This window comes from Galeopterus variegatus, unplaced genomic scaffold (genome assembly GCF_000696425.1).
Source record: "Galeopterus variegatus unplaced genomic scaffold, G_variegatus-3.0.2 Scaffold3728, whole genome shotgun sequence".
Taxonomy (NCBI): Eukaryota; Metazoa; Chordata; class Mammalia; order Dermoptera; family Cynocephalidae; genus Galeopterus; species Galeopterus variegatus.
The window spans coordinates 127,716-147,833 of NW_007729839.1; the positions used below are offsets into that span (position 1 = coordinate 127,716).

Genomic DNA, 20,118 nt, shown 5'->3' on the forward strand with positions numbered 1-20,118 from the left:
GACTTGGTTCCTGGCCACCCTAAGAAGTTCAGTGCTTGCTATTATCTCCCCTTGTCTCCCTTCCTCAGCCTCAGCTTGAGCCAGACTGTCTTTTCAACTTCACTCATCACACTACAGGCAGCTGATGTTCACTCCTCTGTGGTTCACATCCCTGTCATACTCTGAGATAAGGAGTAATCTTCTGTACCCCTGGCTGTTTCCAACATCTCACTGGAAGGTCCTGAACTATCTACTCCACCACCCTTTCTGATCCTGAGCCAAGCTCTTCCTGTTCTTTGAGCCTGTGCCATGATATATTGTACTTTATACTCTAAGGGCAGCTACCAGATGTGTCTGTGTGTGCATGCGTCTATGTGTGTCTATTTTTCTCTCTTTAGTCAGAAAGGGTGTTGGGTTTGGTTCTTTCCCTACTTGCCATGCAGTCAATATACACATTCTCCTCTATTCAAGGCATTGTGCTTGGGATAGAGACCTAATGTCTGCCCTTTGGGAGTTCTTCAGCCAGAAGGGAACACATACTTGGAAACACATGAGCAATACTCAAAATCCATTCCGCAAGCAGTCACTCTCAGGTGTGCCAACTACTGGGACATGGGGATACAGAGGTGGTCCACAACATCACTGGGGGAATTTGCGGTTCTTGCTCCAAGCTCCTTGCTCACTTCTGTGCTCTGTAATGAACTAGTAAATATGCACTGAGCCATAATCAAACTATTTAACCCTCTGTCTACAAAGGAGCTGGGGGTGAGGTAGGGACATTGACTAATCAGAAGACTAGAACCATGGGGCAAGACTCCTAAGGCCTCTGCTGTGCCAGCCATTAATCCTTTAGTTGTGGGATTGTATGGAATTCAGAGAGATCCCTAGGAAGACGTGTGGGAGGCTGGTGCAATGGGGTGACACTGGCAACCCTGGTTGCACAGTAACAAAACCAAGTGAATGGAAAGAGCTGCACTAACCTGAGGCAGCTAAGGCTGCTGATAAGTTTTGTTTCAGAAAGCCTCTCCCCTGATCTTTGTAGAGAAGTTCTTTATTCCTGCACCATGCACATCATGCCCAGCCCTGTGTCATATCCAATGGTACCCACAGGGTGCTTTCATTTAAATTTTCTGTGCATCTGGCAGGGAGTGGGGATCTTAAAGTGCATGAATCCTCATAACTATCCTACAGAGCATAGATTATCATCTCTGTTTTATAAGTGAGGAAACTGAAGGACTGAGAGAGAAAGTCATTTGCCTAAGGTTGCCTTCTCAAGAAGTAGATTTGGGATTTAAACTCCAGAATGCTCCCCTTTCCAGTCATCTCTCCTAGGACCCTCAGAGCCTAGGGGTATAAAATATCTGATGTAATTGTGTTGTCTGGTTACTGTCTGTTCCTAATGCTAGGTCCTTTCACGGCTCTAGGAAAACTTCCGAATTCCTCAGCTTGGTCTGATAGTCTAGGTGTGTTCACACACTGGCCCCAGTTGGCCTCACCGTCCCATCCCATAACTTCTATTTCATTCTTGTCTTCATGCCTTTGCTATTCCACTGGAATATTCTCTGTACTCTTCTTCTCTCACTCAGATTTACAGAATGCTTTCCTCTGTGCTTGAAAAAACATTCCTTACCTGATTTCCAAAGTTGAGCTCCTGTGCAACGATCCCTCAGGAGCCAATGTATTCACTCCCTCCAAGAAGCCTTCTTTGAGCCCAGGATCATGTGAAATCATTTAGAGGTGCTTCACACCAAAAGTATTATAATAGATAATGTCCATCCCCCACTATGTGTAATTTAAAATAAAAATTGTAAACTATATAATAATATGAGGAGGTCCTGCCAAGTTCTGGTTTAATTTTTTTCCACTTTGACTACCATGATACTGTTTTTGAAATATCAAATATTAAAGGCTTTTAAGATTGTTTCCTTCTTTCTTATTTTTGGTAGTCCCTACCTTGCTGGTATCCTAAATACATGTTTAGTCTGCCTATTGGGTAATCCAGCCCTTCCAGACCTTCTTTCCCCAAGCTGGGCTGGGTCCTCTGCTCCATGTTCCTACAGACCACTTGGTTTACTGTCTCCATAATTGTGGTCAACTCTATACTCATTATCTTCCCCGACTGGGCATTCCGTCAGAGCAGAGACAGTCCTTTCCTCATTGGGATCCTAGGGCAGAGCTCAGGGCTGGGCTCTGATGCATGAATGGTAAGTGTCTGTTGATGGAAAAATGATGAAATAAAGCTGACCTTCTAGATCTGTCCTTTCCAGGCCTGAACTGATTCATTAAACACCAACTGAGTACCTGCAGGAGTCTAGACCCTGGACAGGGGGCTTTCTCGATGCTGTTTTTTCACTTCAGCTCCCCCACCTCTTCCTTTAAGCTCCTTTTACCATATGCTGTTAGCCCATATGGTGCCTTTGTGGAACCTTGAAAAAGGTGCACTTTCCTTAGGACATACACGGCCACCCACTCTAGCACACATCCTGATGAGAGAAGCAAGTGTACCTTTGATTGGTGCCTGTACTGTGAACAATCAAAAGGCAATGCACCTTGCTCTCAGTGTCTAAGCCCCATGTGACACTTCTTATGATACAGAGATGTGGGAGGGGGAGAGCCAGGCTGGAAGTTTAGGTTTGTGGGTTTGGGTATATATTCTGCTACTGAGTCATTGTGTAGCCTCAGGTAAACCTTTGATGTGATCTGGGTCTCAGTTTCCCCATATAAGGAACGAGCTAATAACAACAATCATCTTTCAGTACTTTAGTTGGGTAAGGCTGGAAGGATGATTTTTAAACTTCTTAGGGTGGTAATGACCATTTGAGGCCTCCTTACACTTCTCACTTGGGTGCCAAAGGGTGTACGTAGCAAAGATCCCTTCTTATCACAACCCAGTTTGAAAAAGAGTAGGGTTCTGGGAACATCCTACATCTAAAACTCACATTTGGCCTGTACTGCCAGCTAGCACCTCTCCTATCTTTAGCTTGTATCATGACAGAAAATTTCTTGTTTTTCATGGGTCTTCCCATATGTCAAAGCACTATGGAAGCTACCTGAGAATAGAACCCACCTATCTTTCCCCTATTTACACCCCCTACATACACCACAACCCAAAGGGACCAAATACTTGCTGATTAAAGAAGTAAGTGAGTGTTATAAGAGACATGACTAGAAGACAGAATACATGGTTAGAATCCTAGTTCTACCTGAGAAAGTAGTTTTGGCTCTCTAAAACTCAATTTCCTCTTCTCGAAAATTTATAATCATAAGACCCATCTCAGCTTCCTTTACAGGGGTGCTGTGGGGATTCAATGAAAGAGAGAAGGTGAACATGTTTGGAAAATGAAGTGCCATCCATGTGTGAAGAATACTTTTGCAATAATAATAGCAACAGGAGGGAGGCATTTGCTCCCAGAGATTGGGATTCTGATATTGCTCAGGAAAGCACTATTTCAGTCACCTCATGAACACCTTACACATCAAGGAATCATTGCCTCATGGGTAATTAGAGCTAGCTCTTGAAGACAGATCATCAAGTCCAGGCCCTTGATGTTTATGGATAGAGAAGTTGAAGTTAAGAGAGGGAGGACATTTCCCTGGGTCCTATGGGACATCAGAGCCGGGCTAAGGATCCAGAACTTGACTTTGGGGTGCTGGGCTCTTACCTGTCTAGTTCCTCATCCAAAGGTTGGTAGTTGACCTCATAGCACTTGATTCTCTTTAGAAAGTCTTCCAGAACCTTTTCCCGGTCACAGTTTAAGTAATCAGGGCTGCTGAGTTTCACTTGCTGGGAGCAGGGAGAAAGACAAAGGGACCAAGGGAAACATTGGGACACAGATACTCTGACAGTATCCTTAGGAAGAGCCCTTAGAGACCATTTAGTACAATATCCCTCATTATAAACGTGAGGAAATTGAGACTTGGTGAAAGAATTTTGCCCAAGTTGACAAAATCAGTCAATTGAAGAATAGCTGGACTGGGTTACTTCTCATTCCTAATCTCTGTGTAGTCAAAAAAGACCTGTTACATTATATTCAGCTTCAAAAGAATACATTGCTTAAAAAAACATTTATAAGAGTACACAGAAATTATGATGTGAGAAATGGTTGAAGGGGAGGAGCGAGAGATCTCATCCAGCAGTCATAATGGCTTACACGTCTCAAGTGTTTACTGGGAGAATATGGCATGTTGTCTTTGGATTTCTGAAGGGCTGCTATATCCTAATCCCTCAATACTCACCTTCTCCTCTTACATTTCCTATCTCAGAGAATGGCCCTATCATCTACTCAGTCACCTGAGCCTAAACGAAATCTGGGAGTCATTCCAGATTTCTCTCTTTCTATCATCCCTCACCTCTCAGCAGGCATCAAATCCTCTTCACTCTGTCTTCTTAATACCCATTCTCTCTTGCCTGTGCTCACTAGAACTTTGTGACTGATTACTCTGTTTACAGTCTAGTTACTTCTGATGTATATGTCATACTGGCAGCCAGAAGGGTATTTCTTTTTCTTTTTTTTTTGCCTTTATAAACCTGTTCTAATACAAGAAAAACCACTATGTTCTTTCCTTTCCAAGCTAAACTCAGACATTCTGTGGAGAATTTAAGCTTTTCTTTTATTCTTGGCTTTTTGATTTAATTAAAAAAATCTTTATATTAGGATCTTTAATCTTCAACTTTCAATGAAATGTGTACTCCTTAATCATGTCTAGGTTTTCCTTTATTTATTATTTTATTGAAACAATTGTACATATCTGTGGGATATCGTATGGAATATCAATACCTGTGTGCAATATATGATGTCCAAATCAGGATAATTAGTATATTCAACATTACTCGATGGAATCATATTTTGTGGCCCTTTACAAATTTCTCACTAACCCTCCCCTGCCCCTCCACTGGTGTACTCAGTTCCATTCCTGCCTTTGAAAGTTCAACAAATTGTTATGATTGTTGTACCTTTCTTTCTTTGTAAAAATTTAATTGTTTATTTTTTTATTTCCCACATATGAGTGAGGACATGCAGTATTTCTCTTTCTGTGCCTGGCTTATTTCACTTAGCAAAATTTCCTCTAAGTTCACCCATGTTGCTGCAAATGGCAGAATTCCATTTTTTTTTAAAGTCAGAGTAGTATTCCATTGTGTATATACCACATTTTCCTTATCCAGTTGTCTGTCGATGGACATTTAGGTTGGTTCCAACTCTTGGCTATTGTAAATGGAACTGCAATAAACATGGAATGCAGGTATCACTTGGACATGATGATTTCCATGCCTTTGGGTATATACCCAGCAGGGAGATTGCTGGATCATATGGTAGTTCTATCTGTAGTTGTTTGAGGAACATCCATACTGTTTTCCATAGTGGCTGCACTAATTTACAGTCCCACCAACAGTGTAGGAGAGTCCCCCTTTCTGTGCATCCTTGTCAGGATTTGTTATTCTTTTTCTTTTTAATAATAGCCAGACTGACTCAGGTGACATGATATCACAACGTGGTTTTGATTTGCATTTCCCTAAGGCTTATGGATGTTGAGCATTTTTTCATGTATCTGCTGGCCATTTGTGCATCTTCTTTGAGAAATACCTATTTAGCTCTACTGCCTGTTTTTTAATTGAGTTAGCTGTTTTCTTACTGTTAAGTTGTTTAAGTTCCTTATATATTTTGGATATTAATCCCCTGTCAGATGCATAATTTGCAAATATTTTCTTCCATTCTGTGTGCTGTTTTTCACTCTGTTGATTGTTTTTTTGCGGTGCAGAAGCTTTTTACTCTGATATAATCCCATTTGTTTATTTTTCCTTTTGCTGCCTGTGCTTTGGGGGTCATATTCATAAAGTCCTACTTACATTTCCCTTATGTTTTCTTTTAGTAGTTATATAGTTTCATGTCTTATGTTTAACTCTTTAATCCATTTTGAGATGATTTTGGTATATGGTGAGAGGTATGGGTCTAGTTTCACTCCTGTACATATGGAAGTCCAGTTTTCCTGGCACCATTTATTCTAGAAGCAGTCTTTTCCTCAATGTATGCTCTCGTTGTCTTTGTCAAAGATCAGTTGGCTGTCAGTATGTGGGTTGATTTCTGGGTTCCCTACTCTGTTCCATCAGTATAAGTGTCTACTTTTATGCTGGTACCATGTTGTTTTGGTTATTATAGCTTTGTAGTATAATTTGATGTCCAATTTTTATGCCTCTAGCTTTATTTATTTATTTATTTATTTTTGCTCAACATTGTTTTGGCTATTCAGGGTCTTTCGTTGCTCCATATGAATGTTAGGATTGTTTTTTTCTACTTCTGTGAAGAATGTCATTTTGGTATTTTGATGGAGATTGCAAAGAATTTGTAGATCTCTTTAGGTACTATGGATATTTTCAGAATGTTAATTCTTCCAATCCAAGAGCATGTCTTTCCATATTTTTGTGTCCTTTTAAATTTCTTTCAACAGTTATTTGTAGTTTTCTTGTGGAGATCTTTGACCTCCTTGGTTAAATTGACTTCTAGGTATTTTACTTTTTTGGTCACTGTTGAAAATAGGCTTGCTTTCTTAATTCATTTTACTGTAAGTTCATTTTTGGAGTATAAACAAGCTACTGATTTTCACATGTTGATTTTCTGTCCTGCAACTTTACCAAAATCCTTTATCAGCTCTGAGAGTTATTCTGCAGAGTCTTTAGGGTTTTCTATATACAGGATCATGTCATCTGCAAATAGGGACAGTTTGACTTCATCCTTTCCAATCTGGATGCCTTTTATTTCATTCTCTTGCTTGATTGCTTTGGTTAGTACTTCCAATACCCTGTTAAATAGGAGTGGTGAGAGTAGGCATCCTTGTCTTATTCCTGTTCCAAGGAAAAAGCTTTCAGCTTTTCCATGTTCAGGATGACATTGGTGGTGAGTTTGTAATATATGTCTTTTACTGTGTTGAGATACTTTCCTTCTATACCTAATTTGCTGAGAGTGGTTATCATAAAGAGATATTGAATTTTGCCAAATGCTTTTTCTGCATCTATTGAGGTAACTGTATGGTTTTTGTCCTTGATTTTGTTGATATGGTGTATCACATTTATTGACTTTCATATGTTGAGCCAACCTTGCATCCCTGGGGTGCATCCCACTGGAATGTGGTGTATAATTTTTGTGATGTGTTTCTATATTCTGATTGCTAAACTTTTGTTGAGGATTTCTGTGTGTATGTATGTCTATTTACCTGTAGTTTTCTTTTTTGTTGTATCTTTGGTTTTGGTATGAGGGTGAAACTGGTCTCATAGAATGAGTTTGGGAGAATGGCCTCTGTTTCAATTTTTTGTAATAGTTTGAAGAGAATTGGTATTAATTCCTCTTTAAAGATTTGGTAGAATTCAGCAGTAAAGCCATCCAGTCCTGGGATTTTCTTTGTTGGGAGACTGGTGATTACTTCTTCAATCTTGTTGCCTGTTGTTGGTCTGTTCAGATTTTGTATTCCTTCTTGGTTTAGTCTTGGTAGTCTGCATGTGTCCAGAAATTTATCTATTTCCTCCAGGTTTTCAAATTTCTAGGCATATAGTCATATATAATCATCTCTAATGATTCTTCATATTTCTGTGGTATTGCTTATAATGTCTCCTTTTTCATTTTTGATTTTTATCTGGATCTTCTCTCTTCTTTTTTTTAGTTAGCCTAGCCAATGGTTTGTCTATTTTGTTTATCTTCTAAGAAAACCACCATCTTGTTTCATTGATCTTTTGTATTATTTTGGGGGTCTCTATTTCATTTAGTCTTGCTATGATGTTAATTATTTTTTCTGTCTACTAATTCTGGAATTGAAATGTTCTTGCTTTTCTAGTTCTTTGAGGTGTACATTAGGTTGTTTATTGAAATCTTTCTATTCTTTTGGTGTAAGTGTTTACTGCAATAAAGTTCCCCATTAGTACTGCTTCTGTAGTATCCCACTGGTTTTGGTATGATATGTCTTTATTTTCATTAATTTTGAGAAATTTTTTGATGTCCTGTTTGATTTCTTCTTGGACCATAAGTTGTTCAAGAGATGCTGTTTACTTTCCATGTGTATGTAGAATTTCCAGAGTTTGCTTGTTATTGATTTGTAGTTTTAATCTGTTTTGGTCTATAAAGATACTTGAAATGATTTAAATTTTAAAAAATTTGTTGAGACTTGATTTGTGACCTAATATGTTGTCTGTCCTGAAGAATGTTCCACATGCTGATGAGAAGAATGTATATTCTGTAGTTGTTGGATGAAATGTTCTGTAGATATCTGCCAGATATCTAAAGTTAGTTTAAATTCCGTGTTTCTCTGTTGATTTGTTGCCTAGATGATCTGTCCAGTGTTGAGAGAGGGATGTTCAGGTTCCCTACTACTATTGAATTGGGGTTTATCTCTTTCTTTAGGTCTAAGAGTGTTTGTAATATATATCTGGGTGCTCTGGTGTTGGGTGTATATATATGTATGATTGTCATGTCTTCTTGCTGGATAGATCCCTTTATCATTACACAGTGGCCTTATTTGTCTCTTTTTATGGTTTTCCATTTAAAGCCTATTTTATCTGATAAAAGAATCTACTCCTGCTCATTTTTGGTTTCCATTTGCATGATATATGTTTTCCCATCCCATTGCTATTACTCTGTATGTGTTTGTACCAGTGAGGTGAGTCTTTTAAAGACAATTTAGTTGGGTCTAGCTTTTTGATTCAATCAGTCTGTGTCTTTTGCATGGGGAGTATAATCTATTTACATTTTATAGTCTTACCCCCTGACATTTTGTTGATTTTCCTTTGGATGTCTTAAATATCTTTTGCTCCTTTTCCCCCTTTTATTGTTTGTCTTTGATGCAGTTTTTTGAGGTGGTAAGATTTAGTTTCTTTCTCTTTCTTTTTGCAATTTTGTTCTACTAGTGGGTTTTGTTCTTTCTCGTGTATTTGCCATAGTGATTATCATTTTTTAGATTCCAGATGTAGGACTCTTTGAGGATTTCTTGTAGGGCTGGTCATGTGGTTGTGAACTTCCACAGGTTTTGTTTGTCTGGGAAATACACTATTTATCTGTCATTTCTGAAGGATAGCCTTGCTGGGTATAGTATTCCTGGCTAGCAGGGTTTTTTTCTTTTAGTGTTTTGAATTATCATTCCATTCTCTTCTGGCCTGTAGAGTTTCTGTTGAGAAGTCTGCTGTGAGTCTGATGGGGACTCCCTTATAGGTGACTTGGCACTTTTCTCTTGTTGTTTTTAATAGTCTGTCTTTGTCTTTGAGCTTTGCCTGTTTGACTATAATGTGTCTTAGGCAGGACTTTTTGTATTGAATCTGTTTGGGGACCTTTGAGCCTCCCGAATCTGAAGGTCCTGTCTCTCCCTGTACCTGGGAATTTTTCTGTTATTATTTCATTGAATAGATTTTCAATGCCTTTTTCTTCCTCCTCACCTTCTGGAACACCCATGATTCAGATGTTTGTTTACTTAAGGTTGTTTGAAAGCTCTCTTAGGTTTTCATCATTTTCTTCTTTTTTTTGGTCCCCCTGGAATATTTCAAAAAGACTGTCTTCAAGATCAGAAATTCTTTCTTCTTTCTTCTGCTTACTCTAACCTGCTGCTTAAGCCCTCAATTGTGTTTTTTATTTCATTGAATGAATCCTTCATTTCCAAGAGTTCTGCTACATTCTTAAAGTTTTAGTCTCTTTCTAAATTTCCTCCTTCATATCCTAGATACTTTTTCTCATTTCAGTGTGTTTTCTAACTGAGTCTTCTTGTATCTCATTGAGTTTCCTTAAGATTGCTGTTCAGAATTCCTTTTTACTCATTTTGAAGTTTTCTTGATCTATGGGATCTGGTATTTGAGAATTACTATATTGTTTCAGTGCTGTCATATTTTCTTTTTCTTTTTTATTCTTTTTTTCATATTTCCAGTATCCCTTCATTGATGTGACGTCTGGTCATCTGGAACAACAGTTGCTTTTCTATTACTCTGGAGTGGGATTTGAGGAGAGATACTTCCTCCTATTTTTCTGGACTCTGCTTGTGATGCTCCTTGTGTTAACGGCAGGACATCTGCATGTGGCCATGGTTGCTGCTGTGGTAGTGAGCTGCCTTTTCAGAGGCAGTGGCCACTTCTGTGGCTGTTGTGTACCACCCATGTGGAAGTGGTTTTTGCAGCAGTGGTGGGGACTGAAAACTCAGGCATGCTCTTGTCTTCTGTCAGAAGGGGGCTGCCCTTGGCTCTTGGAGAGGTCCCCAGGCAAGCTCTGGCTTTCTGTTGGGTGGGGGGCTACCCATGGAAGAAAGATATTTCTAACATGCACATCCGATCACAGCATTCTCCTGCTTAAAGCCCTTCACCATTTCCTCATATCTTTTAGGACAAAGTTATCTCTTTATTCTCATCAGCCACTGCTTCTCTATTCATCCACACACTTTGCTTTACACAATCTAAGCTGTTTATTATTCCTGGAGATGCTGTACTTAGTATATGTTATTCTCTTATTTCCCAATCTTCACCTGCCAAATTCCTATGCATTCTTCAAGATGCATTTTGACTATTACCTCCATTGGGAAGCCTTCCCTGATATCACTCCTCCCCCCTCCTCCTCATGCAAGGTTAGGTACTTGCCACTGTGCTCTCACAGCCTCTTCTGTTCTCATCTCAGCACTGATCTCAGAATTCTGTCTATATACTTGTCAGTCTCCCTCACTAGACTCTGAGCTCAAGGGAAGGACTCTCCTTTACAAATTTCTTTCAAATGCCAAGAATAGTTCAGCCCAGGCATACAGTCAATTTCTGTGGACCCAATAAATGGACACACACAGGTAATGATATTCAACTCTGCACCCCACAGAAATGTACAATCAACTATGTTACAATAGATTTAAAAAATGGATGGACAGATGAGTGAATGGAGAGGGAAGAGAGGAATTGGATATGTTTTATGTCCCAAGAGGTAAAAATAGGACCAATGAGTGGAAATTACAGGGAGGCAGATTTCAGCTTGATTAAGCTCAATTTGTTGAAGGCAATGAGCCTCTTGTCATTGCAGGTATGAAAAAAACCTACATAAACATTTAGCTGACATTTCAAGTATCTGATGGAGGGTTGAAGAAGATGATCTTTAAGGTCTCTTCTGTCACTGAGCTCCAATAATTTGATGAAATAGGGGACAACAATATGTGGTGAATGATCTAGTTCTAATCCACATGCCTAGGATCTAAAAGCAGTGATAGTTCTGATACAAATTGTGGGGAAGAATAAAGAGCACGGGCTTTCAAGGCAGACAGCCAAGTCTGACGTTCAGTCCCACTTCTATCTCTTTCTGGATGTATGAATCTTTGACCACTCATTTCTCCTCTTTGAACTTCACTTCCAACATGGAAATGATCCTTAGGAAATGATCCCTAACATACAGCCTTGTTGTAAAAAATTAATCAGAGTCAAGTTTGGTGCCTGGTACATACTAAACGCTCTATATATGTTGGCTTCATTTAATTTCATAGGTTCATTGTGGTTCAGGATGGTCATGGAATGCTTTCTATATGATATGGGAGGAGAAGCTTGGGGAATAATACCTCCTTTAATATCATAGAGGTCTTTTTAGGTATGATCCAAGCCTATGGCAGAGTGAAGAGGAAAGGTAACTGGTGGTCCTTACCCTGATGTTTTCTGCAATGATGCCAGGATCATTACAAATGGACTCGATGAAAAAGACCTATAAGATAAATAGAAAAGTGATTTCCATCAGGGAATTATGTTTGGTAGGAGTCAAGCATAGCTTGACCCTTCTCAATGGCTCTGAATCATCCCAAGGGGCATCTCTGACAACTTAATGCTCTCATACAGTGGTGTTTTCAGGCTTCTGAGTTTTATGAGGCATATTGGCTCTAAGTTGAATGGCCAAAGATTGTTGTTTTGTGTTTTTACTGGTTTTTAGTTTTTACATAAGATTTTTGTAGTGGTTCTCTCCACTCCTTGCTCATCGTCACCCCACCCCCACCCCCTGCCGTGGTGTCAGCCTGTCAGCAATCATCACCCATTGCCTATTGCTGCTTCTGACTGTATCCTGGAAAGCCTGATGACCAAATTAAAGCACTGAGCCTATGGTATATTTCAAATTTGGCTGCTCTGAATCCCCTGGTTTGCCTTTCTTTGGGGTTTGTGCTGGATAATTAAACTTTAGATAAGAGTGGGAGTATTGCTGTACCTTGTAACCATGTTCTTTAGCAAACTGCAGAATCAGGGACCGTCGTTCTCTTGTAGTGTTGGTGGCATCAAAAACCTAGAGGAAGGTAATGAGATTGGCTTACTCTAAGTCTGGTGTTGATAGAACACTTACTCTTTATCCAGCCCTGTGCTAAGTTGAGGGCTTCCAGAAGGGGTAGAACTTAAAAAGGATCTTGAAGGATAGGAAGGATTTGGAATTGGCTTATGTTAACCTCACAAGCACTCATTGAGCCCTTATCATCTTTCTAGAAAGGTACCAAACCCTATGAGCATAAGAAAGCAAGAAGAAAATTGTGGGATTTTTTATTAGGGCCATTTTACAGGTGAAATAAAAGGCATAAAAGAAGGACTTGCCTTGATTAAAGTCATTGAGAGCTGCTGACAGAGCAGAGCTAGAAGTGATTCTTTCAACAAGTAGGTGAGGCTTCTTTTTTCCTCATCACCTTAGAAGTCCTCAAGAACAGGAGACAGCTCCCTATCCCCAGCACCTTATATTGGACCACTGCTATTTGAGGATCTCTTCCCCTTTTAAAATATTCAAATCCTATCCCATGGGCCTATGGGACTAAATTGACTACAGATTTTCCTCAACTTACTATAGGGTTATGTCCCAATAAACCTATTGTAAGTGGAAAATATTGTAAGTCAAAAGTGTGATTTCAACTTACCATATTTTCCACTTAAGATGGGTTTATCTGCATGTAACCCTATCATGAGTGGAGGAAAGTACTGAATGTCACATCATAATAAAGTAAAAGTAATTGTAAACTGAACCACCGTAAGTCAGAGACCCTCTGCAGATATTTAGGTAAATCTTCAGAACTCAGAAATGTTTGTACTGTAGTCTTAAATTTTATCATATTCCTGCTGAATTCTTGGGGGTGAACTGGTAGAGTACAGCAGTGAAGAGTAGAGATTCTGGAGCTACACATCCTGGATTTCAGGTACTGTTCTACCATGTACACATTGTGCCACCTTGGGAAATTTAATCTGTGAGCCATTCTTGTGAGCTCTAAGCTGGTGTTTAATAGCAATACCTATCTCATGGGGGGAGCATGAAATTAAATTATTAACATATGCAAAGTACTTAGAATAATGTATGGCACATATTAAATGCTCAGCATATATTAGCTGTTCTCTATCTCTGTGGATACCTGAGGAAAAAAAATGGAAATTTCTTTTTTTTTTTTTTTTTTTTTTTTTGTCAATATACACTGTATATGATTATTATGGCCCGTCACCGACACCTCCCTCCCTCCTCCCTCTCTCCCCTCCCCCCCAAGAATGTCCTTTCCGTTTGCTTGTTGTAACAACTTCATGGAAGTATAGTTGTTATATCTTCTTCCCCACCCCACCCCCCTCCGGGTTTTTTTTTTTTTTTTTTTGTCAATATACACTGTATATGATTATTATGGCCCGTCACCGACACCTCCCTCCCTCCTCCCTCTCTCCCCTCCCCCCCAAGAATGTCCTTTCCGTTTGCTTGTTGTAACAACTTCATGGAAGTATAGTTGTTATATCTTCTTCCCCACCCCACCCCCCTCCGGGTTTTTTTTTTTTTTTTTTTGTCAATATACACTGTATATGATTATTATGGCCCGTCACCGACACCTCCCTCCCTCCTCCCTCTCTCCCCTCCCCCCCAAGAATGTCCTTTCCGTTTGCTTGTTGTAACAACTTCATGGAAGTATAGTTGTTATATCTTCTTCCCCACCCCACCCCCCTCCGGTTTTTTTTTTTTTTTTTTTTTTTTTTTGTGTGTGTGTGTGTGTATGTGGGTGAATTAGTTTTACCGCAACATGACCTTCCTCATGGCTGAGATAGTTATGAACATCCTTCAGGGCTGCCAGGGCACACTGCCTGAAAAAGATAGAGAAAGAAACAGGGACGACCCCTATTCCCCAGGACTGGATTCTCTCTCTTTTTCTACATTATCCTCTATACCATATCTCATATATCTTACACTAAATTATTCATCTATTAAACATCTACATGGGGTGCTGTATGCTTTAGGCACCATGCTAAGCACAAAGGGGTCATACAGTTGAATGCGGCTCTGTACGTACAGTTTAGTGGCAGGTATAAAGTGACATATCCAGGAAAGGCTGAGTAGTGACGGAACCATAATATTAAGGGCTCCAACTCTTGAGCTAATGGAGCTCAAGCTGAACTAGTTTATGAAACTAGGTAGAGCCTGAGTATGTGGTCTGTGAAGTAAAAGGAATTCCTGGCATGGGTAACACTGCAAGCATAGGCATGACGGCGGCAATGTATTTATGCTTGCAGCAAAAATATCTTTCGTTATTACTCATTGCTTTGTTCTATGATGAGGGCAGGGATCAATAAATGAGACCCAGGCTCTGTTCTGGAAGTGCTCAGAGTCTTATAGAGGAAAGAGACCTAGAGGTTGAATTGATGAGACCGGAGAGACTAGAGTGGGCCAAGCTACTGAGACTCTTGTTTCATGCTAGACTGAGAATTTTCTGTTCTCTCCTGTCAGAAGTAGGAGACTGTTAAAGGTTTTTGAGCAGGTGATAGTTATGATTAGAAACAGGTTTTGGGCAGGATGGGGGAAGGTCATCCCAACCACCATTTGAGAATCTAGAGAATCTCTTCCTTGGCCCAGGTTGCTCTGCCTCACTCTCCCAATATCTGAACAAAGGTTTCTCTCTTCCAGAGGGCAGCACAGGTCCCTAAAATGTTGAGTACTTACTTCCTGATAAGTAGGGCTTCCATGTTGTCCGGGCGAAAGAATTCATAGTTCTTGTAGCTTACTGCCTCTCGTCGATACTGGCCTAAATTAAACACTGAAAGCAGGGAGCCCCAGTGAAGAGGTTGGGAAGATACCAGTGGCTAATAAATGTCCTTTCTGGGAGGGACCTCAGAGGTAGAAGAAGTATAATTTGTAGCTATAAAATTTGCTTATAAAGCTTCAAATTACAGCTACCAGCTCATTTATCCCTTACACAATCCTGCAAGGTAGGGAATCACCGTTCCTATTTTACGAATGAGGAAATTGAAGTTCAGAGAGAGGAAATAACTTTCACAATTATTAAATAGGGATCTGGGATTCAAACACAGGTCTGTTTGGCTCCAAAGCTGGTGGTCTTTCCACTATTCTACTTTATCATAAACTCCAACCCTTCAAATGCCTTACTCTACTAGAAAGACAATGAAACAGATCCAGGGAATAAAACCAATTACCAAGGGTCAAACAGTGAGTGAGCTGGTGTCAGATATATACTAGGTCTCCTGACTCCTAGTCCAATGTTATTTCATTTTTCTGTGTCATGAGGGAGAATCTAAATCTAAGTCTTTAGGCCATACTTTCCCACTTCTAATGATGAAAAACCAGAGAGAAGAGAAGGAGAGGAGGAGAAAGGGTATAAGCAGCCAAGGAGGTAATATTTCATTCATTCATCCAACAAATACTTTTTGATGCCTATTTTGTAAAGCAGGCTATGAGTTCTGGGTCTCAGAGATTAACCAGATTTTCTTGGTGTGGCTTTCAAGGAGCTTACAATCTAGCAGGCAGGACAGTGAGTAAACAAGTAAACAGAGAACTTCCACCTTGTTTAAGTGCTCCAATAGAGATAATATGGAGCCATGCAAAAGAGTGAGGGGGAAAGAAAGACTAATTCTACTTTGGGTGATCTGAGGAGGTTTCCTGGAGAAGGCGGCATTTGAACCAGGTCTTTTAAGGTAGGTGCCTTTTGGGCTGGCCTGTGGCTCACTCGGGAGAGTGTGGTGCTGATAATGTAGGTGCCTTTCACAGGCAGGTATGGGGAGTAGGAGTGGGGAACAAAGGCATTCCAGGTACAGGAACAGCTTGAGCAAAGGTATGGCATTGGCAGAAGGCAGAGCATGTTTGGGGATGGTGAGTCATCTATTATGGCTGAGGTCTGAGAGGCTAGAAGGGGATCAATTGCAGAGGGCCTTGAGTGACAGGCTAAGGAGCTTGGATTTAAACTTGAAAGCCAAGGGGACACTTGGAGGCACGGTCACCTTAGTGCTTTGAAATATGACTCTGGAGGCCTCTGTGAGACTCAAGTGTAAAGGAGCAGAGCAGACAGGAAGCAGAGAGAACAAAGCATAGACACACCCATGGGCCCCTACACTCAGCAGAGGCTCCTCAGAGCTTACAGTCATCCATGAAAGCTGCTCCTTCTCTCTTTCCTTTCTGCCAATGTCCTACTCCTCCCCTAGGACCAAGTTCAAATATACCCAATCTGGGAAGCTTTCACTGCCTTCCAGATGGTGATTCTCTCTGTGAGCCCCTCAGCACCTTGATCTAGAATTCCTAGGTGACAATAGGTATTCTTAAGCATCCCAGACAGGTTCAGAACTCTTCAAGGACAGGACATGAGTTTCATCCAGTTTTGCATCCCCAATGCCTAGCATGGATTTTGGCAAATGGAAAAGCATTGGAAAACTCTTCACCAGTGAATTAGATAAAGTAGATGAAGGGAAGGAAGAAACGGGAGAAAGAGAGGGGAAGACTTGAAGAGAGGGAGGAAAGGAGGGAAGAATGAATGAAGGGAAGGGGACAGATAGAATGTTGGGATGGGCAAGAGAAAGGAGAGGAAGAGAATGAAGAACAGGAGAGTACAGGGTTAATGTGGAACTCTCTTTTCTTCCCATCAGTAGAGCCATGTTTTAAACCTGGCACAGCGAGTGTCAAGCTCAGAATCAAAGAGACTTGGGTTCATATCCTCATTCTGTCACTTAATGGCAATGTGCCTTTAGATAAGGCACTTCCCTTCTTGGGCCTTAATTTCCTCAATTGTGAACTGGTGAAGAAATGATAATGCTAATAAAAGTAGTAATATTAATGTGGCAATAATGATGATGGTAATAAAAATAGTATGTTACTCACAGGTGGAGTTGGGCTCAAGAAAATGTAAAATTTATAAGCATGTAGTGGTAGTGGTGCTGGTAGCAGTAATAGTAGTAATGTTAGTAGTAGTAGTAGTAATCATAGCAATAGTGGTAATAATAATATTGGTAGTAGTAGTTCTAATCCTGATAATAGTGGTGATAAGGCATTTCTGGTGCTGAGGGCTCTGGCTTGCTACCTTACTCTGTTTTCAGCCAATGGTCTATGGGAGGCTGTAGAACAAAGGGTTTCAGAGACATACCTTTAGTTGGTGTTCCTATCCAATTGAGATAGCGTGTGAGCTTTGTGGAGATGTAGGTCTTGCCTCGAGCTGGTAAACCCACCATGATCACCATTGTTGGGGAATTGGTAAACTGGGGTATAGATGCTGGAAGACAAAGAGATCCTCAAAATCTTATTCCCAGATTCATATGATCTTCTGGTATCAGCTCAGTGATGTAGAGTTGGAAAGAGCATCTCTCCCATCATTACAAAAAGAAAAAAAAGCTGGAAAACTGAAAGTTAATGATTTCTCTTGAACTCTTCGGAAAACTGAGGTTGCAGTGCAAACAGCTAGCCCTAAACCTATAGAAACAGGCATCTGCAGGAAGCAACAGGACCCAGGCATTTGCTTACCTGGTGTAAATATCACTGAACAACATATAAGCTCATAAGAAGATTCAACTAAAAATTATTAATGAATTGCTAAAGGCTGGTTATGGGCTAGTGTGAGAATGTGAAACCAGTAAAGCTGTAGACATAGGCAGTTTTCCACATTTTTGCAGAGCTTTCCTTCAGGAATTCAAACAGGAGCGGACAGGGAATACTGAGAAGATTCCTGAGAAAGGTCTCCTGTAGTTCTGGCTTGAGGAGGGGAACAGAACAGTATCCATTGCTGAAATCCTGCCCAGACCATTTCCCCTATATTCCCTATGGAACAGAAACCTATTCAGGGGGAAAGAGAACAAAAACTGTCGCTTGAGAACACTGGTGGAAATTCACTGCAGCTGACAGAGCAGAATGGCCTACACCACTGGAACTCTGCCCAGACCAATCTGCCCTATCTCACCTGAGAGAAAAAAAAAAACAAAAAAAAAAAAACTCCTTAATCTGCAGAAGGAACAGCAACAGAAACTGAGGGTACTGGTGGAGAAACGGGAAAAAAGTGTTCTAACCCAGATGGGGCAGAAAAATGTGCTAGGCCCACCGTTACATTTGGAGGAGGGGCAGGAACACTTGTGAAGGTCACACCTCCAACATTCAGGGTAAGCCTCCTTAAAACTGAGACTTAATCAGAATATCATACATAGAATGTTCCTAGTCCCCTCTTCCCCACTACCAGGCTAAAAAACATCAGTAAAAATAACAGTGAAATACATCTACAAGAGATGTTAAAGATAGATTGTCTCCAGGGAGCACCACAAAAGGAAGAATCAAGGTAAGAAAAAAGTAGTCCGAAGAGACAAAACAATCATCAGGACCAGACTCAGTTATGAAACAGTTGTTCAAATTATCAGACAGGGAATTTAAAATATCTATGATTTATATGTTAAAGGCTCTATTGGAAAAGGCAATCATGCAAAATCAGGTAATTTCAGTAGGGGGATGGAAAGTGTAATAAAGACTCATTTGTAAATGCACGAGAAAAAACACAGTAACAGATCTGAAGAATGTCTTCAATGTGCTCATCAGTAGACTCCACACAGCTGAGAAATCTGAACCTGAAGATAGGTCAACAGAATTACACAAACTAAAATGCAGAGAGAATAAAAGAGTAACAAAAAGAAAACAGAACAAAACATTCAAGAACTGTGGTACAATATCAAACAGGGTAATATATGTGTACTTAGAATATGAGAAGGGGAAGAAAGAGAAAATGGGGCGGAAGGAATATCTGAAGACATAGTGGCCAAAATTTTCTAAAATTAGTAGTTGACACCAAACCATAGATCCAAGAAGCTCAGAAAAAACCAAGCAGGGTAAATACTAAAATCAAACAAACAAACAAAAAAACACACCCAGACACGTCAAATTCAAATTGCACAAAATCAGGACAAAAAAAATTTTGAAGGCACCCAGGAAGGAGGAGGTGGGTGGGGAACATCACACCTACAGAGGGACAAGGAGAAGAATTATACTAGATTTCTTATCAGAAACCACACAAGCAAGAAGATAGTGAAATAAAACCTTTAAAGTGTTGAAAGAAAAAGGAAGTCAATCCAGAATTCTAAATTCATCAAAAATATTCTTCAAAAATAAAGGCAAAATAAAGACAGTTTTAGACAAACAAAAATTTTCCTCAGACTGAGGAAATTCATCACCAGCAGACCTGCCTTATAAGAAATATCATAGGAAATTCTTTAGGCAGAAGGGATATAATACAGGTCAGAAAATTGGGTCTACATAATTAAAGAAAAAGTTTTGGAATAGGAATAAATAAAGGCAAAAATATAACTTTATTTTTCATATTCTTAATGGTTCTAAAATATAACCACTTAAAGTAATAATAATAACAATGTATTGTGTGTTTGTAACATATATAAAAGTGAAATGGAATACAACAATGACACAAGGAGTGGAGGAAGAAATTGGGAATATTCTGTTCCAAGGTATTTGCACTACATGTGAAGCAGTATAGTGTTATTTTAAGGTGAACCTAAATTATCTAAAAATGTAGATTATTAACTCTCAGGGGACAACTAGAGTTTAAAAAGAGGTGTATAAATTATAAATAAATACAGGAGATAAAATGGGATCATAAAAATGATCAGATAAGGTTCCGGTCAAGATGGCAGAATAGATGGTCCCCAGCATCACTCTCTCCCAGAAATCAATTTACAACTATATAAAAAAGCAGCAACAGCCAAACTGGGGCTGCTAGAGCTCAGGGGAAGAGGATGAGAGACCTATGGAGTGCATGAAGGTGGGAGAAGCCATGATGAGAGAAAGAAAAAACTGCTCTGACCATTTCATGCCATGGCCACTTTAAGGCTGGAGCTGCTGAGCACACAGCGTAGGAGTTGGCAAAAGACGCAACTGTGCCCTCTGGATGGAGTTGCTTGGAGGCAGC

At 39.9% G+C, this 20,118-nt stretch overlaps 1 protein-coding gene across 4 annotated transcripts in view; it reads right to left on the reverse strand.

The window, feature by feature from the left end:
* PFKFB1 (6-phosphofructo-2-kinase/fructose-2,6-biphosphatase 1) overlaps positions 1 to 20,118 on the reverse strand; it is a 67,292-nt gene that overhangs the window by 17,198 nt on the left and 29,976 nt on the right. For 2 of the 4 annotated variants that reach the window (XM_008585825.1, XM_008585824.1), the window contains exons 2-7: positions 17,311 to 17,436; positions 14,886 to 14,979; positions 13,966 to 14,032; positions 12,153 to 12,227; positions 11,604 to 11,660; positions 3,642 to 3,763 (exon numbers count right to left, since the gene is read on the reverse strand). In XM_008585825.1, coding sequence (XP_008584047.1) covers positions 3,642 to 3,763; positions 11,604 to 11,660; positions 12,153 to 12,227; positions 13,966 to 14,032; positions 14,886 to 14,979; positions 17,311 to 17,436 — 541 coding nt within the window. Of the gene's footprint in view, positions 1 to 3,641; positions 3,764 to 11,603; positions 11,661 to 12,152; positions 12,228 to 13,965; positions 14,033 to 14,885; positions 14,980 to 17,308; positions 17,437 to 20,118 lie in introns of all 4 variants that reach the window. The other 2 variants (XM_008585826.1, XM_008585827.1) reach the window with 2 other exon arrangements.